The 26,347-nt window shown below is 45.3% G+C and overlaps 1 protein-coding gene across 1 annotated transcript in view; it reads left to right on the forward strand.

Moving 5' to 3' along the window:
- Window positions 1-8,111: 8,111 nt before the first annotated feature.
- LOC146338631 (vascular endothelial growth factor receptor kdr-like) overlaps window positions 8,112-26,347 on the forward strand; it is a 292,764-nt gene continuing 274,528 nt past the window's right edge. The window contains exon 1 of the mRNA XM_084814171.1: window positions 8,112-8,988. Coding sequence (XP_084670297.1) covers window positions 8,904-8,988 — 85 coding nt within the window. The 5' untranslated portion in view covers window positions 8,112-8,903. The remainder of the gene's footprint in view (window positions 8,989-26,347) is intronic.

The following is a 26,347-nucleotide window of genomic DNA, read 5'->3' on the forward strand; positions in this document are numbered from 1 at the left end:
TTAATTCCGACCTGTGATTCATCCAACCCGGGGTTTCTCATGATGTACTCTGCATATAAGTTAAATAAGCAGGGTGACAATATGCAGCATTGTCGTACTCCTTTCCCAATTTTGAACCACTCGGTTGTTCCATGTCTGGTTCTTACTGTTGCTTCTTGACCCTCGTACAGGTTTCTCAGGAGACAGGTAAGGTGGTCTGGTACTCCCTTCTCTTTAAGAAATTGCCACAGTTTGTTGTGATCCACACAATCAAAAGCTTTAGCGTAGTCAATGAAGCAGAAATAGACGTTTCTTATATTTTCTTCAATGGTCTTATAGGCCCCTTCCAACCCTACTTTTCTATGATTCTATGATCTATTTGAAGGGCTATCTGAATTGGGCCAAGTCCAATTTAAAGAGAAAGAACCACAAGTAGCCGGAGCAGCAGAAGCCTTGTTGTTGCCCATCAGCAGTTGGCATCACCTGGCCAGCAGACTAAGCAGCCACACAGCTCACCTGGCCGCAGCCCTCCCCACTATGGTGAGATGTATTATATTCGATTTAAGTTATAGCAATTATTTCTAAATTTGCACACATACATATAAATTAATGGATGCAAATGTTATACAAATCACCCTTTTTCACCCTCTGTTTTTGGTAATACATTTCCTCTTTTTTAGTGATATCTAGTTGGCCACCCTGTCCCCTACAAATCTTGTCCCATCCAAAGCTGCTGTTTGCCCAGGAGGGAAGCTGATATTGGCACACTGATAAGTATGACATGGGCTTCCTTAGAGATGTGAGTAAACACACACTTCAGTATCAAGTGTTAACTGTATCAGATTTTGCAAGAAGAACTCCACCTTGAAGTACATTTTCTGGCACAGGCCATCAGGCCTTTGCAAGAAAGCCATTTTATATTTCACTTGGCCTGATTTGTGTTGCCATACCTGTAGTAAAAGCAATCACTGTTACATTGATGTGTCTTATCTGGCTTGTTTTCATGTTTTTGATAGTTATTTGGTATTTTACTTTGCATTTTACTACTTTTATCCAGGAAAAATAATCATAGTTCAAATTAGAGTTCATTACTGTATTATAGCATGGCCACTTACTCATTGCCAAAACAAGGACAAAGATTTGCATAAAATTCAGATATGCTAATTTATATGCATAGATGCAAAATGAGAAATAATTGCTGTAATTTAAATACAAATACAAGACATCCCACCATAATGGGGAAGACTGTGACCATATGGCCAGTTCAGTCTGCTGTCCAGGTGCTGCTAACTGTTCATGGGTATCGCCTTGCTCTCCCTTTTTAGGGTTCTTTATTTTTAATGACCAAAGACCATTACAGGGGTGAAGGGAGAAAGGGAAAAAATGAGTGCTTCAGCTGTGGGTGGAAAGACACCATGAATACCCTTTGAGAACAACAGAGAGGTAGATTTGGTACACAAATTGCTCAGAGGCAGTTCTACCTCATAGAATCATAGAATCATAGAATAGTAGGGTTGGAAGGGGCCTACAAGGCCATTGAGTCCAACCCCTGCTCAATGCAGGAATCCAAGTCAGAGCATCCCTGACAGATGGCTGTCCAGCCTCATCTTGAACGCCTCCAGTGTGGGAGAGCCCACTACTTATCTCAGTAGACCTGATGCCTAGGTCTTGTCCCAGATCTACCAGAAATTGTGCATAAACAAAATGTGCAGTTCCAGAAAATAAAAATGCAATTCCAGAAGAACATTCTTACAGTTCAATATTCAAGCCATCCAGAAGTCATATACTATGTTAGCTAATGTAAAAGTGACTGAGAAAAATGTGAAAATGGAGTAGTCCATGCTCCTCTAGAACCCCAAACCCTGATCAAGCATACCCATTGCTCCTCCCCCTGCCAAGGACACTTTCCACAGACTCCATTGCTACTCTCTTCAGCAGGGGTGGAGAACCTCAAGCCTGGGGCCAAATGTGGCTCTCCTGGGGGCCAAATGTGGCCCTCCAGGATTCCCAGATGGCCATACTCTCTTCCCCTAGCCACATCCTCTTTCCCCAGTCACTGATCATTTGGTGGTTTCCTCAGCTTTTGTGTAGTTCCCCCCCCCCGGTTTCTAAAAGGTGGAAATGCTTCTCCTAAGGCTTAGTTACTGGCAGTAAAAGCTTTAAGCTAAAATATGCTCATATTTTTAGTGTTTTGGTCCCACCCCCTTTTGCTTTTGGCCCTGCCTAAGCCTCAAATGCAGCCCCCAGAACTTTCTCCAAAATGGAATTCTGCCCTTGGGCTGAAAGAGGTTCTGAACCCCCGCTCTACAGAGTATTCACGAACCTTTCCAAGATGAAGCAAATCATTCTAGGACAACTCATGTGACATCGTCAATGTTATGACAAGGGCAGAGATGCTACAAAATATCCAATATAACATTCCTAAGACTGCTGTTCTGTGTTTGCGAGTCTGTCCCGGCTCTTCTTATTCTTGGTTTTTAATACCCCTCCCTCCAAATAAAGTTTGGTTGGAGTTCATGATACCTTGTGTGTGAAGCTTGACTCTTCTGAATTAGCGCTGCCAAATTCCCAGGATTTTCTGTCACTCTGTAGGCGTCTAAAATGTGACTCTAAGCCACAAAGCATGTTCAAACACACAAGGAAAATGCACAGGTGTGTGATAGCAGTGTGTGCTATGAGCATGAATTACAATCACATACCATTGGAAAAATTCCTGTGGATGCTCATAGCACTCAACTATGTGTGGCCTACCCTGAAGATGGAAGAGCTACAACTCTAGCACCAGTTGACCATCTCAGAACAAGGCCTGGGACTTATTGTGTCCATTCTGCTTGACTCGCTGATATTGGAATACTCCACCTCTTCACTTCCTCACTTGACTCCGACGCGCCAAGGCGCTGCCTCTGGCACCCAGCCAAAGGCTTCCTGTAGCCGTGAGTCCTCTAAAGGCTTCCTGTAGCCGTGAGTAAGGCCGGAGTTCTCACAAAAGCAGTCCCAGGGGAAACAACCACAAAACCCCACCCAGCCTCTTAAGATTTCAGAAGCAGTCACATCTGCTGCAGTTTGAGATAACACAAAACCCTCCTGCATCTTCTCAGCTCCTCACCTTCCCCACATCTCTCTTTCATTAATTTTAAAACTTCCCGTATCTTGGGGGGGGGGGGTAATGTTGCTATCTATTTCATTTTACATAATTGTTGTATTTTATACTGAGGTTTGTACCTATGGTTAAAACCAGAGGAGCAGGAAATCCATCCGCAAGATAATGACCTGCTAGGAAGTGAAGACTTTATTAATAGCTGTGATAGCAAAAAGGCTGACACAATATTCAATAAATTAAAAAAAACCTTTCAAGTTAACATGTTGTGTTGAGCACTTTTTATGTTCACTCAAGCTTCAAAATGCTGGGAAATTACAGCTGTTAAGGCCCACACTCTTAACAGATGCATTATTTAGGCAATATCCATATGGTACAGTATCCTACGCTGTGGCTAGTTCCAGCTTCACCAGTACCTTGCAGCTGGATGGGTGTCAGTGGAAGACTGGTGGACCCAAGTCCCAGATTTGTATGTTCACTCGAATAGACACATGGAATTTATGCAATCAATAATCTATCGAAAATTATTTCTAGGCCTCCTTTAAGGCTGGAACCCATGCATTCCTGATCCCCACTGGAGAAGTTTTCTGTTCATTTCAAAGCTGCCTAATCGACTTCATCCCTCCAATTCCATACATTTGATAAATTATTTCAACTTTTCCAAGGAACTAGTCTTATTTATAAATATTATAACTCCTTCAGAGAATAGAAAGAGTAGTGAAACATACCTTGGGCAGAAGAACACATAGATTTTACAGAAACAGGTCTCTGCTTTGTCCCTGCAGCAACAATACGTCCTGTAGCCCTGCCCATCCAGAAAACTGGTAAGCACTCTCCACTCTATTCTCCCTCCCATCCTGAGAAGTTGGCCTTATGAACTCCATAGCCTAAAATGCGGGGGTCGGGGGAATCACACTTTTTACAAAACCTACAAATACCTTCTACTTCTTCTGGAGCATAGCACATACTAGACCGTCTCCCTTACCGAAGACGACAAACTGTTTTCCAAAAGACACTGTACAAATGGAGAAATTTGACAACAAACTAAACCCCATGCAAACCTATGAAAACAAAAAACAGACAATACCTGTCAAACTGCTGGTGGGCACTCACCTAACTTTAAACTCCTATAAATTAGCCATTTCTTGCCCTTTCTACCTCAAAATGATCATGGACTGTCCTCAAACCTACATATCCTACGCTGCCAAGCTTCAGGTTAGTCTCAGTATAAGCCATATGACCCTGCTGCCCCCAATTTCTGGTTATTATGCCAGAAAGTGAATCAACCAATTCACCGTTAACATCGAGCCACAACTGTGCCCTTATAATAACTGGGGGAAAACAAGGTGCAATGATAATAATCTCCAATACAGCAAATGAGTTACAAAAGACCAGCATTAAAACATGGACAGCTGCATGCCAAAGAGATGGGCAACGCATCCCACTTGAATGCCTGCTGCTGCCCAGTTTGCCTTACGATCTGTATTCCTGATGGAAGCTGGTGTGATGGGGGATGCGTCCAAAATTCTCCTCCTGTCTGAACTTCTCTCCAGATTTTGGAGCTCCAACTTTTCTCACCTTGTGGAGCCGATGCACGTATTACATTAGACAAGCAGTAACATACTGCCACTAATATGATCCATTTAATTGAATGTAAAATATAAATAAATGAATACCATATGTGATATATATGAAAAACTACAATGGACTTAAAAACAAAAATTTCCAATTCTTACTAAAAAAACCAAAGCAGCATGTTGCAAGACATTTTAACTCACCTGCACATGGTCTCTCAGACTTACAATTGCTTCCAGTTGATCAGACAAAAGATACTGACATGCTTGACAGAAAGGAAAACTTATGGATTTACTGACTCAGGAGCCTTAGTCCACATAGCCTTAACCTGAAGGAAAATTCATCAGCTTCATACCATTCACACCTCTGATTTTTTCTTCTTTGGAATTTTCATCTTCCAGCCTTCCAAACTGCCACTCTTGGTATCCATTTAACATTGCAGCTACTGATGAAGGCGGAAGCCAAAATGTTTAGCACTACATATATTTTAAAATTCCTTGGTCTATTTATCATTCAGGGGTGTGTGTGTGTGTGTGTGTGTGTGTGAGAGAGAGAGAGAGAGAGAGAGAGAAGTGCTGTGTATATGCAGTCTTGCGCCTTTTAGGTCATTCATGTCTCCCCCGCCCCACCTCTAATATCACCAGTGTGCACATGGGCATTGATAAAACACTCCAAAACACAATGTTGATGTGATTGTGCATATGGTTGTATCCGCATTGGGAAGTTGCCATGTACCAGGTCTGACTATTATCCATCTAGCACAGGGTTGTCTATCTGACTGGCACGGGTGCCCCAGGGTCTTCCCATCACCACGTACCTGATCAAGATGCCAGGAACTGAACCTGGAACCAAGCATGTGTTTCACCATTGGACTATAGTCCCTTCTGTATGGTGTTTTGCCAATGTGGAGGCAATTGGCAAAATTGCCAATTTTGCCAATTGCCAATTTTGGATGTGCATCCAAATGTGCATATCAGGAAAATATCAGGCATATCAGGAGGATGTGCATATCAGGAAAACACAACACCGTAAAGACTACATGTGATCATACACAGGACTGCATCAACATTGCCACTTTTCTTCTTTTTTGCAGTGTTTTATCAATGCACATGCATGCTTTGGTAATGTAGAGAGTGGCAGGCAGATGTGTGGGGCGGGGGGAGAGACAACTGAAGGAACTGAAAGCTGTAGCAAATGGTACATGGTACATGCTCTAATTCTGGAATCAATTCTAGGAATTCCCCTTGTTAGACCTGAATTTAGGAGCACTGGAATGCCCACGGAACAAGAAAGGAATGTGACAAGGCAAATCCTCTCATCCTTGAGTATGACACAGCCATCATTGTCTGTGGCGTTCACTGTAGGGATGTACGAAAGTTCCGCCACGGATCTCGGGGAGGCCGAATGCCAGCGCATTTGGCCCCCTGAAATTGGTGGCGAACACAGTCTAAACCCCATGTTTACTGGGTAAACATGGGGTTTACAGTCTAAACCCCATGTTACTGGGTAGAGGATGTTTAAACCAAGGAAGATGGGACTCTTAAGGAGGCAAGAGATCCTTAAGGAGTTGCTCAGGGGGTCCAGGTCATAAGGGGAAACTTGACTTGGAGGTATTCTCATCTGTTACTTGGTCCCTCTCCTGTACTTTTGACAAAACTATTTTAACTAGTCATTTCATATCCACACTGAGTCATGGAACTCACTGGGTTATGTAGGGCCAGTCACTCTCTCTTAGCCCAACCTCACAAGGTCATTGTGAGGATAAAACATGGAGGGAAAAACTATGTACAGTGCCTTAAGTTCCTTGGAGGAAAGGCAGGAGCGACTAAATACGTCTACAAACTGATAAACTTCTTGTTTTAAATCTGTTACTGTATTTTAAATGTCTGCATTGGTGCTAGGTTTTATTGTGGTTTGTACTTTTATATTGTTGTTTTACGCTATTGCATTTTATAAAAAAAATAAACCACTGTTTTTATGTATTTTATTGCTGCAAGCCACCCTGAAAGACACCCAAGAAATTTTTTAAATAAGTAATTTTAAATAAAATAAAAATATTGTATTTTATGATACATTTTGTGGTTTTAATTGTTGTGAACTGCCCAGAGGGGTTTGGCTATTGGGCGGTATAGAAATATAATCAATCAATCAATCAATCAATCAAATAAATAAATAAACGTACAGTTTACATCGACCAAAATGCACCTTCAGATTTTAAATTGGTACCACATTAATAAACAATGTGCTGCAAAGGAGGTGCACTCATGCTCTGAAAACGGCTTGAGTTCAGGGTGCCATTCCAACCATATCCATGAGACAGCACCCTCCTCCCTTGATTGTTTCTTGTTTGCAATTGCATCCTGCCCGCAAGCAACACTTACACTCCCATTCAGTGGAACCTGAAATCAAGGATCTGCTCCCCCTGGATGAGCTCAGCCTAGAAACTTTAATCCCACCTTTCCGCCAAGGAATGCAAAACAGCCTAAGGAGTTCAGGAACATTGCAAACTGCCCTATTGCAAGTGAGGCCTTGGTCCATCCAGCTCAGTATTGTCTACACCAGCTTTCCCTAACCTGGTGCCTCCAGATGTCTTGGACTACAACTCCTATCATATCTGGAGGAGACACTGGGTTGGGAAAGCCTGGCCTACACTGATTGGAAGTGGTTCTCCAGGGTTTCAGGCAGGGGCCTTTCCCAGCCCTACTTAGAGATGCAAGGAAAACAAGCCCCCCCCCCCCCACTATCCTCACAACAACCCTACAAGGTAGGTTAGGTTGAGAGAGAGAGAGAGAGAGAGAGAGATTGTCCAAAGTTCACCCGGTGGGCTTCAGGGCTGAAACAGGCTTTAAAACTAATTCGGTGGATCCTTTATTCAGCAATGCAAATTGCAGGCACAGGGGCTGGAGCCAGATTAGGAGTGCTGCGGGGGGTGGGGCAAAGGGTTCAAACCTCTCTATGTCCAGATCAGGTACCCCACGTTTACTTTTGAGTAAGAAAAAAAGAGAGGTAGCTGCTGGCGCCTTCTTTAAAGAAATGTTTGGCTTGACCAGTAATTCAAGGCTCTACATCGCTGCTTCCCTCCTCCTGCGGTGTCCCTTTGGGATTGTTTTTTACCACCTGCTGCTCTCTCTTTGAACATTGTAAGCCAACGAAAGGATATCTAGATAGGTAGAGATATTGTGTGTGTGTGTGTGTGTGTGTGTGTGTGTGTGAATGAATGCGTGTATATATGTGTTGTGTACGGGGGAAGAGGGCAAATATTGCCCAAATCTGAGCAACAGGAAGAAACAGAAGAAAAGTGACACTGGGGCGGGGGGGGGGGCACTTCTGACTGACTGACTGACTGACCGACCGACTCTCTCTCTCTCTCTCTCTCTCTCTCTCTCTGACTTTTGCTGCTGACGTCTCTCCTTCCTCCTTTTCTTTCGCTATAAAGAATTCCAAGCTCGCATCAAACATCCCAGCAAAAGTAAATCCATCTGGGAGGGAGGGAGAGGGAGAGAGAGAGAGAGAGAGAATACCTACACTCTCTGATCTGCCCCGGACAAGCCCCAGACCTTGGGAAGCAGCGGCGCAGCCGGTCTCCTCGTGCTGGCTCTGTGGGGTTCCCATCGTGGGATCCCTGTGGATGCCCGGGGAGTGGTCGTGGTGGTGCTTTGCTGATCTTCTCCCCCCCCCCATCCTCCCCCCCCCCATCCTCCCCCTCCCTTGAAAAGCCTGAGCAAGTTTGGACGCGTCTAACTTCGGTTCCCCGACAGCAGCAGCAGCAGCAGCCGCACCTGCGCCCGCCCGGACCCGCGGAGGTCCGCCGCTCTTGCTCCCAAACAGCAGCCGCGGCAGCCCGGTGGTCCGGAAGGGGACTGCTGGGGCTTTTGCGAACTTCTCTCTCTCGCTCGCTCGCTCGCTGCCCCTCTCGGGGTGGCGGGTGCTTGTCTCCTTTTTAAAAAACGCTGCTCGTGAGCTCTGTTCTTGCGCGATCCAAGCGAACACTCCCTCCCCCAAACAAAAACCCTCCAGGTAAGAAAGGGATCAGAAGGCAGCAAAGGAAGGACAAGCCAACCTCGCATCACAAGGAGACAGAAAAGGGAGAAACTTTTCCAGCGGTCAGCGGAGCGACAAGTGAGGAAGCGCTGGACGCCCGCCTGTCTCCCCACGCCAGCCCGCCAGCCCGCCAGCCTTGCCGCGTGTCCGGGGCGCAAGAGGGCATCCTTGGCTAGCGCAGCGCCTTCCTGGCGGCGGGCTGGTGGAGGACATGCCCCGGGAGCACCAGAAAATGACCCCAAGCCTCAAGACCTCCCTGGCTCTTTTCCTCCTGCATGGACTGCTGTGGCGGCAAGGTAAGCACAGTTGCTCGCTCCACGTCGACTGATGCCTTCCAGGGGCTTGGCTTGCTTCCCTCGAGTTCAGCCTCAGCTTTTCTGGGGACCTGGCTTTCCATTCTGGGGCATCTCTGTAGAAGCGCCTGTGCATCTTCTCTTCTTCCATCCACTAAGCGCCACCGTCTTCGCCATACCGTGGCGGTCACCCTCGCAAGGAGGTCTTTCAGGACGGCAGCCAGCCCAACTTGTCCTGGTGGTGTTAGCTGAGGACGGGGAGGATTTGGACTGAAGGAAACCCCTGGGTGGGATTGGCACTGTGCAAAATCCATCAGCTGCTTGCAATTTGTTGATCTTGGTTGATGCTCCTTAGAAAATGTGGCCTTTGTTTTCAGCTCCGAGGTTTTTTAGCCTGGCTTAAAGGCATGCCCACTGGGCCAAAACATACACTGTCAGGGAGATTACTGGATAAAAGGAGTGAACAAATATTCCATGTGTTTGTCCTTGCTCTCTGTCTCTGTTTCGCCTACTTTCTTTCTCTTCCGTGAATGCAAACACCTGAGGCTCGCTGACACATCCCTGCACTTATGGCAGAGTGCATGTTTTGTTTGAAGATGATGAGCCTGGGTTCAACTTCCAGCATCTCCAGTTAAAAGGATCAGGGAGCTGGTGTGGGGAAAGACCCCTTTCTACCTTAGACCCTGGAAAGCCACTGGTAGTTGGAGGAGACAATATTGGGGTTGGTGGGAGATAGTTTGACCTCATTTAAGGCAGCTTCTTGGGTTCTTAATGGACTGCAACTCCAATCATTCCAAGCCAGCTGGAGTCCAACACATCTGGAGGGCACCAGGTTGATGAATGTTGGCATGCACTGATACCTAGTCACTGGATACTTCCACACTTGACAATGTGCAACTTCCAACATTTGGCAAATGAAAATGGGGACACCCGTAGGCACTTGTGACACCTCCCTTCTCCCCACAAGGATCCCTGCTTGCGATCCCTCCCCAAATGATACAGTGGTGACAGCTGCTCTCCTGTGTCTTTGCTTCTCTGCCTTGTAGTCTCTTGATTTTCTCTCCCTTGCCTGCACTGGCTTCTGAAACACGTTGTGATGGTAGAGTGAACAAAACAGTTCTGAAAGAGAATACTTAATCCCACAATCAATCTGACCATATTGTTTAGAGGACAGCTACCATTCAAATACATACATAGGAAGCTGCCTTATCCTAGGTCAGACTATTTGCTCATCAAGCCTGGTGTTGTGTTCTCCAGGATTTCAGGCAGACAGAGGCTTTCCTAACACCTCCCGCCTGATTCTCTTCACCAGAAATGCCAGGGAATGATCTGGGACCTTCTGAATGTTGAGCATGACTACCATTGAGCTCCGGCCATTCACTTAGGGAGAGAGGTGGTTATGAATAAAGCATAGAAGGGAAGCAGTGCACTAGCGTTCCCAGTGCGTGCGCTTACATGTATACAGAGAGAAAGAGACTTAATTTCTAGAGACCCAAAAGATGGGGCTGAAATATGAAGGATTCTGAGATGTATGTATGCACACATACACTTTTTTTTTAAAAGGATCCCCACAATCTCCCCACAAGGCAAAATAGGGACTGTGCTTTATCAGGATCAGATGCCAGAAAATGGAGAGAATTGGAGTGTACTGTGTCAACTGTCTGAGAGAGAGAGAGAGAGAGAGAAAGATGCTGCATTTGAAGTGAATCTGGGTGATGTGGTTTTCTGTCTGTGGTAGCTCATTCATGCTGCAGTCATCAAGTGGTGGTGGATGCACATGCATGAGCCAGCCTTTAGAGCACTTCCAGTGAAAGCTGCACTAAATCAGCATGGTGAACCCATGACAATCGCATGCGACACTGGGAGCTTGTTCAATGCCCTGATGCTGGTGGCTGCTGCTACTAGGCCAAACTGACTTGCCGGATCAGCGGCGGCGGCACAACATGAAGCAATGGCAGGGCTGCCACCCTCCAGTACTAACCAGTCGCTCTTCCCCGAGGCAGTTTTTCTCCCAGTTGCCTGAAGCAGGTGCTTCTTTTAAGGTCATTCACAGTTACTTCTGTTGTTGCAGAGCAGAGTTAAGAGCAATTGCGGAAGAACAGATGTAGAAGGTGTTTGTGCATGTTCACACAGGCTTCTGCACCCTATGATTATACAACAGCACCTGACGGTTCTCAACCAAAATGTGAAGTGTTGCACTGAGCTTATTCCAGATCATCTGAAAGTTGTACCTGTGTTTGATCGGGGATGGCTCATTCAAGCATGCAAATCATCCCGTCATCCTACAGTCAGTCCGTATCCCCCACTGATCATGTGAATGAACCCTCCCCATACATGTCCATGTTTTGCACCTGTGGTGTACCATCTGAAGGGGACATCTTGTGTCCTCTTCAGGACTGGATCTGAATTTGGTGCCTGCAGCCCATGTATCTTGTTGAAGGGGAAGGTTTCTTCTGTGGATGTTACACTGGTGGCAGAGAAGCAGATCCGCATGTCACTCATACATCTGCTTGTGGGGCTTCCTGAAGAACATTTGAAGCAGCGCTCCTTAACCTGGTGCCCTCCAGATGTTTTGGGCTTCACCTTCCATCAGCCCCAGCCAATCCAGAATCCTGGAAGTTGTTGTCCAAAACATCTGGAGGGCAACATGTTGGGGTAGGCTGATCTAAAGCGATCCTTATTTGTATGGGAAGAAGTATTCACAGGAAGGAAGTACAACATTATGCAACGATCCTTAGCTTGTGTGAGGACTCTCCACGGCTTGGCCACAGCATCTGTCTTTAATGGACCCTAATACCTGAAGGAAAGCCTCTCCCTAGATCCGCCTGCCTGTGTCTTAAGATCTGCAGAGGGGACTCTTCTCAAATGCCCGTTCTGCTCCTTGTACAGCAACTAGGGAAAGAGCCTCCTCTGGCAACCCATTTGTGGAACACCATCTCTGTGGAGGCGCAACCAGCAAAATGTTGTGCTTGCCTGGGAATTTGTAGATGGTCAATCTGTCATACTGTGTTTTGCTGCTTTTTATTGCTGTCCTGTGATTGTATGCTGTTATTATTTGGTGTCGGTATGACCCTCGTTTGTTATATTTATTGTTCACCCTCTCAATATTGTTTGATGAAGGGTGGCTAATAAATACCCAAGTGAATAGATCAATATATATAGGATGTAAGGATAGGTGTCTCTGAGCAAGTGCAGAGTGCTGGGCATCACATTGGAGTGGTGGAGGTGGCGTGTCTGGGCTTCCAAATTTGGAGGCATTTGTTTTTGGACAGATTTGGGTCCCAACACCTCTTTTCCTAGAAAGTAAGCACTGTTCCTAGCTTATCCTTTGCTTGGATTGTGACACCTCTTCTGAGTCTGCTTTCCCCCACAGTCTCAGCTTGACTTGTGAAATGTCTGGCACTCAAAAGCATCCATTCAGAAGCACCCTTCATTAGAAATAGTTGTCCTGCAAAGGTCTCTCCATTTGGTATTCACAAGGGGACATGGGCTCAAGACCACTTTTACTTTGGGCTAAAAAAGCTACCCTCTCCTTTTCTACTTCCAATTGCTAATACAGATTAGACTCTTCATGCCACCTGTAACGCATACACCCTTTTAGCCATTTCTAGCAGGGTGGCCATGTCCGTATGTTGCAGCAAAAGGGTTTTATGGCACCCAGTCAGTGTGGCCAATGGTTGAGGTGATGAGAATTGTAGTCCAAAACATTCGGAGGGCACTGACTTGGGGAAGGCTGTATGATGCCATAAACATTCATGGACTACACAAAAGGGTAGAGTTAACGTACATCAAGAAGTCCATGTGAAGAGATCTTGGGTGTTCACTTACGGAGGTGGGTGTGTAAAAAGATGGAAACCCCCACTCATAATTTATCAAAGCATGCCTTGGTATAATGGCAATATTAGGCTTAAAGCAGCCCTTGCTTCAGTTGGTTTCTGATGTGAATGTAAAACTGTGCATTGACCAAAATGCTAATTGGCATTACAAATGCCTCTCCTTCATTTTCTCTTCTGTGTTAGCAAAAACCCCAGACATTCACATAAATAGCAGGAGAAAGAGACAGAAAGGCAATTGAAGACTCATGTATGAAAACAACTCAGGGTGTGTTTAAGGTGATGGTGACAGTTTGGATCAACATGGCAGACTAGTTTTACAGATGTGTTTGCTGCTCATCAAAGCAGAGGGCTGAGGAGGGGTTGGCGGGGGCAGCTCTGCTTATGTTCTGAGGGTTTGATCAAATGAGAGCAGAAGGGTTGTTGCACTTGTGTGAAGTGAAGGCATTGGCTTGGGGCGGGTGGGGCGGGGGTTCAGCCTAACGTTGAACTGTTGCAAGGTTCAGTTTGGTTTCCTTTATAGACACAACTATTTCAAAAATGTTGTTGACTTAATTGGCTGGGATTTTACTAGATATGGTTCCAATTACAATGCTTTTTCTTCCCCGCTCTTTGAAGCAAAATAGAATTGAAGGTATTGAGATATACAAATTAATTCCAGGGGCTGCCGCTAGATGGCGATTCCTGCTAGAAACATTTTTGCAGATGCTAAGTGGGAACATAGGAAGATGTCTTAGACTGGGCCAGACTATGGCTGCATTTAGGCATGGCAGAGAATTCCACCACGGATCTCAGTGAGGCCGAATGCCAGCGCATTCGGCCCCCCGAAATCCATGGCGGAATGAAGCCCCCCACCTCGTGAAATGAGCCTGGAATGGAGCCTACCTTGGTTGGCTGTTCCAGTTCTCCTTGAATGGTGGCTGCATCTGCAGCCGCCATTTGTGCGTCTTTCGAATGGCTGTGATAGGCTACGTAAATACTTACGTAGCTTATCACGGCAAAAAAAAGGGAATGCAAATGGCAGCAGCTACGGCGGCCGCCATTTGCATTCCCTTCTTCACCGTGATAGGCTATGTAAATATTTACGTAGCCTATCACAGCTAAAAAAGGGAACGCAAATGGTGGCCACCGTAGCTGCTGCCATTTGCGTTCCCTTTTTTTTTGCTGTGATAGGCTACGTAAATATTTACGTAGCCTATCACGGCTAAAGCGGGAATGCAAATGGCATAGGGGATGCCATTTGTGTCCCTTTTTTTTTTTTGCCGTGATAGGCTACGTAAATATTTACGTAGCTTATCATGGGCCGGCGTAGGGATGCAAATGGCATCCCCTACACAGAACGCCATTTGCGTCCACACCAGCCTGGCAGCGGCTGGAGGCCCCGCTGTGGGTTGGCCTGGCCAGGCAGCTCTGCGGCCTGGCCGCGGAGCGGAGCCAGCCAGGCAGGATTCTGGGGGGGAGGAACGGATCGCCTCCCCCCACCCGTGGAACCCGGCGGAGCCAGGTAAGCGGGGTTTCATACACCCCTAGCTGCATTCATACCTAATGCTAAACCATAGTTTAATATCACATGTACGAGCCTCGGGCTTGTGCACCCCCCATTCCGTTCTGTAGTGCAGCTGCAAGGAGATCAGAAGCATTTGCCTCCATTTTCAGCTAACCCCAGTTTACGTCCAAACCTGGATAAACTGTGGTTAGTACACAAAAGCCAACTTCAAACCATAATTAATTGTCCTGACTTGTTCTGGAGTTCCTGATAAGTAGAAATTGCAACCATTTCTAGAGAGATAGCTATGTTAGTCTGTTGTAGCAAAAACTACAAACAGTGTTGTGGCACCTTAAAAGCTAACAAATTTCTTCTGGCATAAACTTTCGTGGGCACTGTCCTCTTCATCAGATGCAGGAAGTGTTAACCTCAAATTGGCAGATTTATATACAACATAATGGGAGATGGGAGGCAGAGAGATTAAATTGTGTTGTCAGAGGGAATTGAAATGAAAAAAGTACAGACAGTAGTAATTACCTTAAAAGCTGCCATTTGTAACATGTTTAATCAGCTCCCCATTGCAAAGATGTCTGTGTTATCACCCAACATGTTTACACTGAGGTAAACAAATTGGTGAGAATCAGCTGCGTGCTATGTATTTAATATAGTATGTAGTTTGGCCCTAAGATTCCCTTTTAACTTGGTATCTCTGTGGAGTAAACCTGGGACCTTCTATCCTGCAACTCTTGCACCTCTCCCAAGAGGATATCACTGTAATGGAGCACATAGACCAAGGCACAGCATTAATACATATAGACATATATATACATTAAATGCCAAATTCCAAAGAGAGGTGTAACGTTAAAATGTAGAATCCCTCTATTTCTTAGAACACGAAAGCGTCAGGGGGAGCAGATAAATTGCTTCATCGGCCACATCCAGACCACTAGCTGTCCATTGGGCATCCCTGCTAATTTGTAACGATCACTTATGCATATAGGCAGTTACTGATGTGGAGTGGCATTACGTAAAACACATGATCCCCCTCCCCTGCTGCCTGCTTTTTGAAATGGTTCTGTCCAGCAAGAGACTACCAAACCATTTTGCTGAATGTTGTAGCTTGACTTTTAGAGTCTTGTCGAGTGTACAAGGGCCAGTCCACAGGTTCAGAATTTGAGTATGACCCTCAAAGGATTGTTTCACTGCAGACTACAAACAGGGGGTTGTTTTTTAACTACCTGCACAGAGAACTTGCATATCAGGAAAAATGCTAGCCGAGAATCCTTTGACCTGGCATGCTAGCTTCTGACAGGCAGGGAGTTACTAATACGGGAGAGCATTCAAACAAGCAGTCCATTTGCACTCGGGTATGGCTTTCCACAACAAACAACCCATGCTGCTTTGATACTAGCCCTCTTGCTCTTGCTCTTGAACCTCAGACTATTACAAATGTGTAGAACATTGTGCAACTACGCAGCCAGACCTGGGCACATTCACTTGGGAGTAAGGCCCGTTCAGCCCAATGAGACTTATTCCCAAGTACATCTCCATAGGACTGCAGCCTTAGTTTTGACATTGTCAGAAGGGTCAGGGGCGGTTGGGGAACAGGCTGCCATAGGCCCTGGATGATGCATCAGGTTTGCTAAGAGTCATTTTTGTCCCATGCGCTTCTTATTTGAAACAACACAAGTCTTATCTTTTGCCATTCATCAGTTCTTGAGAGGTTATGCCAAAATTTGCAGGGAAACCCTGGCTACAGAGTGTGATTTCCCTTCAAAACACATGAAACCTAACCTTCCCTCTTATTCGCTATGGCTGGTTAGGGCAATGAAAACAGACCATCACAACCCCTGCCTCCACCCAGCAATTGCACTGTTGCATCCTGTTCAAAAGAGCAATGAATAATGGCTGGAGGAGCAGCTATGATCTTAATATAGCCAGTAAAGGAGACGGAAGTGTTAATGCAAGCCGCACCGCAAGAAAATACATTCGGTCACTTCAAACCTATGTGTGTTTACTTGGAAGTAAGTGCCACTGAGTTCAATGGAACTTACTCCCGAGTAAGTGTGGATAGCATTGCTACCCAAAGCTACTAAAATAGCTGAAGGTAAAAAGTTAGATGGAAAGCATTGCTTCCCCTTCTGCCACAATTTTTCCTTCTTGCAAATGGAATGGGAAAACAATTCGATGTAACAGTTCGAAACCTCCAAACAGTTCAAGAAACAACAGATCCGGCTTTTACCCCAGTTGCAGCCTGTAGGAATTGACTGACAGCGGGTTAAGCTGTCCTTTTGCTGGTTCTAACATCTTTCAGCTCTTGAGAAGAAACTGGGCAAAGAGCCCAACTCTCTATCCAAACCACTCTAGCCAAGTTGGCAGCCTGGCATAAGACTGTCTTCCTCTCTGTAGGCTAAACACTCCTTGTTCACTGGCTGGATAGATATTTTATCCACTACCTATTTATTTATCTGCCAGACAAACACAGAAAACAGCAAGACCTGCCAAAAATCAGCTGGTCCAGATTATTATCTGGAAATGCCACTTCATATAAGCACATGTTTACCAAGGGAGCGTTTGCTGCGGCAGGAGAATGCACAAGCTAGCAAGGAATGCGGCAATATCAGAGTGAACCATATGGAGATGTTTTTGTGTGGCAGATGGCATGTTAAAAACTCATCCCAGGCCCATTTGTGCTACGATGAAGAGGGAAGGGGCCAGGGTGGCCAAGTCAGCTGAGGCAAGACATTAATAACAGATATTATAAGAACAGCAGAATCAGGCCAAAGAGCCATCTAATTAATGTATTTACTATTCATTTACAGCATTTGAGCCTGCTCTTCAACCAAACAGGCTCCCCGAGCAGCTTATGTACAATCAATTAAAAACAAGACAGCCCCAGACTTACAGCCTAAAACACAGGATGCAAAAGAAAAAGGGAATGGGAAGAAGAAAAAAGCAAACTCGGGCACCAATTCTTACAGTTAAATAGCAGTTCTTATAATGACCAGCTGAAAAACAGTTCAGGGAGAGGAGACTGGAGTTGGTCTTTAGAGCAGGACTCATGGCATATCCTTCCTTCCCATCTCCCTCAGCTGTTAAGCGTCCTACCTTCCACTCTGGACAGCCAAATGTCTGTTCAGAGATGTTCATAAAGAGGCTATGATGGCAAATGTCATTCGGAAGACACACTGAGAGACAGTGTGGTGTAGTGGCTACAGTGCTGGACTGGGAGTTGGAAGATCTGGGTTCTAGTCCCCACTTGGCCATGGAAGCTCACTGGGTGACTTTGGGCCAGTCACAGATTCTCAGCCCAACCTACCTCACAGAGTTGTTGTTGGGAGGATAAAATGGAGAGGAGGAAGATTATGTACGCCGCCTTGGGTTCCTTAAGGAGGAAAAAAGGTGGGGTTTAAATGTTTATAAACATTTGTTTATTTGTTTAACATAAACAAATAAATAAATAAACAAGAGAGCATCAATGGCTTCCTATGGAATGCTGTTTCTCAGTATATCTCTTTCATTTGTAGGTGTTGGGCAGAGCTGGGCTGAATGAATATTGGCCAGTTTCAATTTTGAGATAGAAACTTGAAATTTGGGTAGCATGTAGAAATTTTACCTGAACAATGCCTCAATCAGGGGTGGGGAACCTCAGGTCCTGGGGGTCAAATCCAGCCCCCTGGGTTTCCCAGATGGCCACACCCCCTTTCCCCCAACCACCAGCTGTTTGGTAGTTTCCTGTTTTTGTGCAGCTTTTCCCCCATTAGGAGCATAGGATGCTGCCTTATACTAGGTCAGACCATTGACCCATCCAGGCCAGTATTGTCGACAGCCGCTCTCCAAGGTTTCAGGCAGGATTCTTTCCTCATCCTACCTGGAGAAGCCGGGGATCAAACCTGGAACCTTCTGCATGCAAAGCAGGTGTTCTGTCACACTGAGCTACGGCCCCTCCCTGTTTGGAGGGGCCCTACCATTCTGAACATTTGAAATGCCTCTCCTAAGGCGTAGTTCCTGGCTGTAAGACTTTAAGTTTCAATATGCTGGTATCTATCTATTTTTATTGGGCCGCAGCGGCTTAGTGGTTAAGATGCTGACCTGCAGACTGGAAGGTTGTTCGAGACTCAAGAGCAGCGTGACGGAGTGAGCTCCCGTCTTCAGTCCCATCTCCTGCCAACCTAGCAGTTCAAAAGCAAGAAATTGCAAGTAGATAAATAGGTACCGCTTCGGCGGGAAAGGTAACAGCGTTCCGTGCACCTCGGTGTTCAGTCATGCCGGCCGCATGACCACGGCAGCGTCTTCGGACAGCACTGGCTCTTCGGCTTAGAAATGGAGATGAGCACCACACCCTAGAGTTGGACATGACTGGCTGGGGACACCTTTACCTCTATCTATCTATCTATCTATCTATCTATCTATCTATCTATTTCTATGCCACCCAATAGCCAAAGCTCTCTGGGCGGTTCACAAAAATTAAAACCACAAAGTACAGCATAAAACAATATAAAATATGAAAGCTTAAAACTACAATATAGAAGTACAACCAGAATAAACCTAGCAGCAATGCAGAGAATTAAAAGGGCAGAGCTAAAACACTGGAATGCTAAAATGCTGGGAAAATAAAAAGGTCTTCATCTGGTGCCGAAAGGAATGTAACGTAGGTGCCAGGTGAACCTGGCACTTGAACTTTTGGCCATACAGCCAGAACTTTTGGCCACACCGCCTTTTGCATTCAGTCCCACCCCCTTTGCATTGGGCTCTGCCCATCACTGGAATGCGGCCCCTGAGAGCTTCACTCATATGAAATTCAGCCTTCAGACTGAAAGAGGTTCCCCACCCCAGGCCTAGACTATATGAACAACCCCTCCTCCCCCAGGAGCCCACCTCACACATTCTTTGATAGCCTTCTCTGTTTTGACAGGCAGGTGATCTGCTGACCTGCTAAACTTTAATCTCCATCTGTTTTATCTGAGTGAGGCTTGCCTGCTCTTTTATCTTTTATTTTGTTAGGGTACAATCCTATGCATATTTAGACAGAAAAAGGTACTACAACTCCCGGCATTCCTCCAGCTGCATGGCTGGCTGGGGCACGCTCGGAATTGTTGGACTTCTTTCTGTCTAAACATGCATAGGATTGCACCCCTAAGTAAATTACATTTGTATTGCTTTTATTGTGCTATTTTATTCACTAATTTTGTAAACCATCATGAACACATTATTTTAAAAAATGGGAAGGCAGATAGAAATGTTTTAAATAAATAAATATATGCATCTTTTGCAAAGCCACAGTAGTAAACCCAGGATCAGGTGTACTCCCATATTCTGCCCAAGCACAAAAAACCTGATATTTGAGCATGTGAGTTGCATGCCTGCTGAGGTCCAAGATCCAAGCATGAGGTGGGGTGGCTCTTGAATTGAATTTCTTCTAGCCCCTCCATGGCTCTTTGCTTCCCCCTCCCTGTTTAGCAGAGGAAGAATAAATTGTGCCACAAATGGGTGCAAATATATACAATTTCTGTTTCCAGCATCACTGACCTTTCTAGCATTTTTCTAATACACCCCTCTGTACAGTGATCCTCACAGTGGCCTTTCCACAATGCAGCTGTCATGCTTCTCAGGAGGGGGTCATCAGTTTTGGCCCTCTGGATCTATTCTGAAGTCTGTATTATAAAATCCTCTATTTCCCTGGTCGGCAACCATAAAAAACCAACAAAAAAACAGAACCCACATTTTGAATTGAACAAGGGTTGAAGGGCCATCAACCTATTTCCATGTGAACTGAGAAGAGGCAAAGGGTTTCTGTAAATATTCTATCCCCACAGCATGAACAGCAATGGAGGCTTTGTAGAGCTTTCCCATTCTTCCTCATTTTGGCCTCTCCCCCCACTCCCACTATGGGGGTAGCAATATAGTCTTTTCTTTAAATACCTCATCTTGTTGACTGAAGTGCAAAAAAAGGGCTGAACAGAGCCTCTGAGATGCTGTTCACATTGGGGGGCTGGGGAGACTGGATTGAGTTGGTCATTGCCCATATCATGGCTCTAATGGGATAAAGCTGCTAAGGTACTTAATGAGGTCTTGGGATCAGGAGCTCTGCTGAGGGCCAGCTTGGGCTTCCAGGTGCCAACTCTGTTTAATTTAGGTTGGAGGGATGCTCCAGTTTTGTGTAGGGTGTCCAAATGGTGTTCCTTTCCAAAAAGAAAGGACAAAAGAGGACAAAAGAGGCCATACATACATTGGCATAAAATGTACATATGCTAGTTTATATGTATAGTTGCCAATTTAGAAATAATGACTGTAAGAACATAAGAAGAGCCCTGCTGGATCAGACCAAAGGTCCATCTAGTCCAGCATTCTGTTCACACAGTGGCCAACCAGCTGTCGACCAGGAACCCACAAGCAGGATATGTGTGCAACAGCGCCCTCTTGACTATATTTTTTAACAATTTAATAGATCTCACCATAGTGGGGAAGAACCAGGTAACCTTTATGTGCCTACCTGCTCAGCCTGCTGTCCAGGTATAAACCGCTGATGGGCAACTTCAGAGCCCCTGCCTGCTCTCCCTTTTTATGGTTCTTCATCTTTAAACTGGACTTGGACAGTCCTTAAAATATTGGACCATCCTCTGTAAAGATGGCTATGTGGCAAAATTAGTTCTATATTGCCTATGGAGACCTACAGAGTTTTGACCTCCAGGTCAAAATGGAAGTTGGTTCATGGGGATGTGGAAAGACAATGTTCCTGAATCCCCCTTGATTTTCTGCTCAGGGTTATACTGCAGCCCTACCTTCTCTGCTAAATTTTATGAGATGTAATTTTTTTGGTGTTCCTTTAATGCCCCACAACACAAAGAGATTCATAGTTAGCTGATGGGGTATGCACAGAACAGATGTGAAGAGGTTTTGCTGTGGATCTGAAGCAGCAAAGCTTTTAGCATTGCAAAGGGGTTTGTGAAAGTTTTGGTCTAGAGGGAAAGAAAACAGGATTGTCTAAGCACTTAGCTGATAAAAGAATGGCCCCAGCTCCATTTCCTTTCATGGCGTATGGGGAATGGCAAAAGCATATGGCCCCAAAGATTTTGCAGGAATCTGGATTCGGCTGCTGTATGTAAAGGAAATGTATGGACTCCTTTTCTATTTTCAGATCCTGTGCCTTTGTCTTGTGTGTTTCCACATAGGTTTCCTTAGATCTTCCTGTGTTTTTCTTAAGTGTGGGAACAATATTACCAAGGAAGTGGAGAGAGGAGTTTGCAGGATCACTGGAATTGTTCTAGATTTGAAGGTCAAGGAAACCTGACCTGCCATTACCTGTCCAGTTTGTTTGTTTCATCTCAAAAGCCTGATGCATTGCTAAGACTTCTAACGCAAAGTTATGATTAAAACTATTGGTGTTTCTTGGGTGGAAAAAATGAAACCTGGGATATTTGCCCCCCCCCCCAAATTGTACAGCATGATCCTATAAGCTGCTGTGCTGCTATAAAGGGGAATTTTCAGATATGAGGCTTCAGTTTGCTTTCCTTTAAATCAGCTCCTGGCATGAACATAAGAGCCAGTCTACACATTATTTGTTAGTTTATTACTATGGGCAAAACCACTCCTTTGTCCCATTTGTCTTCTCTTTAAAAAACATGTTTATTTTTAGAAAGTTTTATATTTCAGGAATCCCCTGCCACTATAAGTAAGCATTCCACAAACTGGCCCTTTTCAGTTGCTACCAATTCTCTTGGAACACTTTAAACCCTTCTAGTAGTTTCATATAAGAGGTTTAGATATGAGATGGGCACCAGCACTAGATATAGTGTGTTTATTAAAGTGTTTACATACACAAACGGATAGAGTATTATTCAAATTATAGGATGGGAATGCTTAGATGTACTTAAATTAAATAGCCTTAGTTACCATACCTAATAAGAGAATCTTCCCTGCTAATAAGTTCTGAATGGACTGGTTCACATGATCACAGAGGGGGAAATAAACCACGGTGGCTTATTTTCCCTTCCAGGTATGCCTGTTGCATGCTGGGGGGATTTGCATAATTGCCCTCACTGGCACAGCTGTGGGTAACAAGCCACCCAGAATCCTACCATAGGCCATGATTCTGGGTGGCTTGTTACCCACTGCAACAAGCCACCCTCACCAGGTTCATATGACACAGCAAGCCATGCTGACAAGGTTAATTATGTAAATCCACATGGCACACAGGGAGGGTGAAATAAGCCACCATGGCTTATTCCCTGCCCCCCATGATCGTGCGAACCCAGTCAATAGCTTTCCCTCCAGATCCAGTTCCCCTAAACCCCACCCCAGCCAATCCTTCGCAACCAGGAATGGATGCTGTACAGCAGTCTTCCTCTGCCTTCAGTCCGTCCTGTTGCCTCCAATTTGGGGGATGATGACAATGTATCAGGGAACACTTGCTGAAGCTCCTTCTGGCTGGACCTCTGATTGAATCCCCTTGTGCTGAGCTCTGCTGCCATGTGGACCATCACCACTTCCCCACCAGGCCTCCTTCTCTCCACAGCCACCAGCTATAGGTCTCCCTCTAGAATAGTTATGTCAGACTGGCTTTCTCTTTTCCCAGCTAGAGTGGCCATGTGTCCTCTTTTACAGAGGAGAGACAGTCCTCTATTTGAAAGGCTGCCAAATAGCCTTTCAAACAGAGGACCATCCTCGACTTTGAAGGTATCCGCTGTTTGAAGGGCTGTGCAATCCAGGTCCAGTATACAGATAAAGAACCATCAGAAGGGAGAGCTGGGCCTTGAAGCTGCCCATCCACAGCACCTGGACAGCAGACTGAGCAAGCTCACAGGACATCACCTGCTCGCAATCTTCCACATGATGGCAAAGTGTATTCTATTTCTATTTAAATTAGAATATTTCTAAATTTGCATCTATATATACAAATTGGTATATGCAAGTTTTATGCAAATAGGTGTCCTCTTCTTTGGCCATTTGCACGTGGCCATCCTGCTGAGCACTGTTCCCTTCAGCTAACCACCAGTAACTCTAGTTTTTTGTCACCCGCTCTCCAAAGGCCCTGACTGTCTCTAATAGATTTCTCCCTGACATTTAAATCTCCTGGCCAATGGAACTACTAACTGCCAATCATCTTTGTCGACCCACCTGACCAATCAAAATAAAGGTTCCTTCTGCCTCTAAAGCCTCCCTTCATATGCTACTATAACCAAGGCAACCACAACTGTTTCAGGCCCATTCACACTAACAAAGCTAGGCCTCCGGCCTACTCAAATACTTTATAGCCTAGAGGTCACCCAAAGTATTTAAACATAACAAAATATAAACGGCGGTCTACACAGCATTTTTCCACAATTACAATAACGATATTCCTTTCCATTTCCAAAAATGTAAGCGCTCAAGGCAGTTTATGCAACTGGGAAAAAAATATACAGTAACAATACTGATCAATAGTTTCAAAATACACAGAAAGCAGCAGATTAGAAACAGCAAAAAAAAAAAGCCAGTCAGTACATCACAAACAACAAACAGAAGGTAAATCAAAAGCCTGTCGGAAAAGAGGAGGCTTTGATCGATAGCAGAATGTTGGCAAGAAGATAAATGGACTTTCCAGCCGGGCAGGGAGTTCTAGTCTGGGTACCACAACACAAAAGTCCTCTCATGCATCCCTGCCAGATGCACCTTGTACTGATTCTCACCACTGGGCCATTTAGCTCAGGATTGTCCATGCTGACGGGCCGCAGCTCAGGAGTTTTTCCCAGCCCTACAATGGGATGCTGGGGATTGAACCTGTGCCTTTCTGCGTGCAAAGCAGGGGCTCTGCCACTGAGCTACATCTTTTCACTGTCAGAAGACCTTAGTGCAGGGATGTTGAACTTCTTTCAGCCAAAGGGACAAATTCAATTTCAGAGAAGCTCTCCAGGGCTGCAATGCAATGGGCCAAAGGCAAGAAGGGTGGGATCAGAATATGAGTATATTTTAGCCTAAAGCCTTTGGAGAGGTATTCCAACATTTTAGAATAGGAAAGAATGCAGAAATTCCAGGAAACCACCAAATAATTGGCAATTCGGGGGGGGGTGAGGGGAAAGGGGCATGGCCATTTGGGAATCTCAGGGGGCTGGACTGGGACCCTCTAGCTGGGCCAGATTTGGATTTGTTGATTCACAAGTGGCCACCCTAATCCTTGAGTCAAAAGTGGGTAGGACCGTTCCCCCCACTCTTCATCTTCCTCCCCACCTGTGGGCTGCCACAGAATGGACAGATCTGCCTTGCCAGGGTCTGAACTGATTGCTTTTGAAATTTGGCCAAGGACACTGGCGTTTTTTTTGCAGCAATTGTAATACATGAAGTAGCCCTAAACCGTGTTGATTTCAGGAGTGAGAGTTAAGTCTTGGGATAACTTTGTCTGAATCACACGTGCGTGTGTGTGTGTGTGTGTGTGTGAGAGACAGAGAGAGACAGAGAGAGAGAGAGAGAGAGATTTGAAAAATCTGGGACTTAAATGGCTTTATCTGGGCATGGCATTGGTAAGGGGAGAAAGGATTTGGCTGGCTTAGGCATCTTTTCTACTATTACAACCAAAAGGCATTCAAGTGAACGTAAACAATGATGTCACCCCATGATCCATTGTAAACATAGTTTTTGAGTTAGTTCATGAAAAGAATCCAAGAGAATCATCTAACCTTTTAGCCCTTGGAATATTTTTCATTTCTAAGCAGATGTGTCTATTTTGGGTATGGTATTTTTGTTCATTGGGACACATTTATCTGTTGCATTCATATATCCCCCTCCTCTTCCAAGTTGCTCCAAATGGGAATATGTGGGATTCTTAGCCAAGCTGTTTGTGGTGGGGCCCAGAGCCACTTAGCTTCTGAGATGTAACTACATCAGAGTCCCCCTCTCAGGCCTTTCTCTATAATAGTGCCAATCGACATACAACACAAAATGAAACAGCAAGCTGAGATAGTCGAATTGTGGACTGTATCACATCAGACTGGGGGTTCATTAGAGGTGGACATAACTCCCCCAACACCTGATTGAGAATGGGTTCAATTCAAACTGATTAATTTTAGGACATCTTCTAGGCATTCAAAATTAATTAATCCAGTTTTAAATTAGCCATGTTTGGAAGTGGCATCATTGGGAATTTGCTCAGGTCTCTCTGCAGCCTGTTCTTGCAGAGATGAGGAAGGTGGCAGGGAGGCTTTGGTACAACCACATGGCAATGGTACAACCACATATTTTAGGTCCTCAGCACAGGGCCCAAGCATTGAGGGGGCAGGATATGCTTTACTGGTTGGGCAAGCCCTGGATGCAACCCCATTATAATGAGGGGGGGGGGAATGAGGCTAAATTGTAGATCCATGTTTGAGGATATTTATAAAAAAACTTATTTCTCTGTATCTGTGTACCTATCTATGTGAGATTTGATGGAGCCAGTCAGAAGCAGTGTTAAAGCAGAACAAGTAATACTCTGAACAGTGGGTTGCTGGCCCAAACCCTTCTCTAGAACAGAAACAGTGTGTGTGTGCAGTTAAACTAGCAGTTGCAGTTTAAGAGGAAGGGTGATCTGTGCTTCCCTGTTTGACATGCTCTCTCAAGAACTATGTCCCAGAGTTCCTTGTGCATGGGCAGGAGGGAGGGACAGAGGGAGAAAGCACCATAATAATCAGGGACATTGATCCCAGGGACAGTGAGAGCCAGTGCTGGTAGGATTTACCTACCAGCCACCGTTTAAACCATGGTGGGCTGTGGCACATGCAAACCGGTCCATTGTCTGAATAGTCGAGAAGCTTTGTAGGTCTGTTGTTCAGGCTTGATATTATGTTAAACAAAATAGCAGAAAATATATGTGTGTTTGGGATCAGTGCCTTGTTGTGGCGAAGGGGCTTGCGTAACTCAGTGAAGCCATAAGCTATGCCATGCAGGGCCACCCAAGACGGACAGGTCATGGCAGAGAGTTCTGACAAAATGTGGTCCACTGGAGAAGGAAATGGCAACCATTCCAGTATTCTTGCCAAGAAAACCCCATGGAACGTATCACAAGGCTAAAAGATATGACGCCGGAAGATGA

This window comes from Heloderma suspectum, chromosome 9, assembly GCF_057233095.1.
Source record: "Heloderma suspectum isolate Gila_16-S chromosome 9, 16-S_ref, whole genome shotgun sequence".
Taxonomy (NCBI): Eukaryota; Metazoa; Chordata; class Lepidosauria; order Squamata; family Helodermatidae; genus Heloderma; species Heloderma suspectum.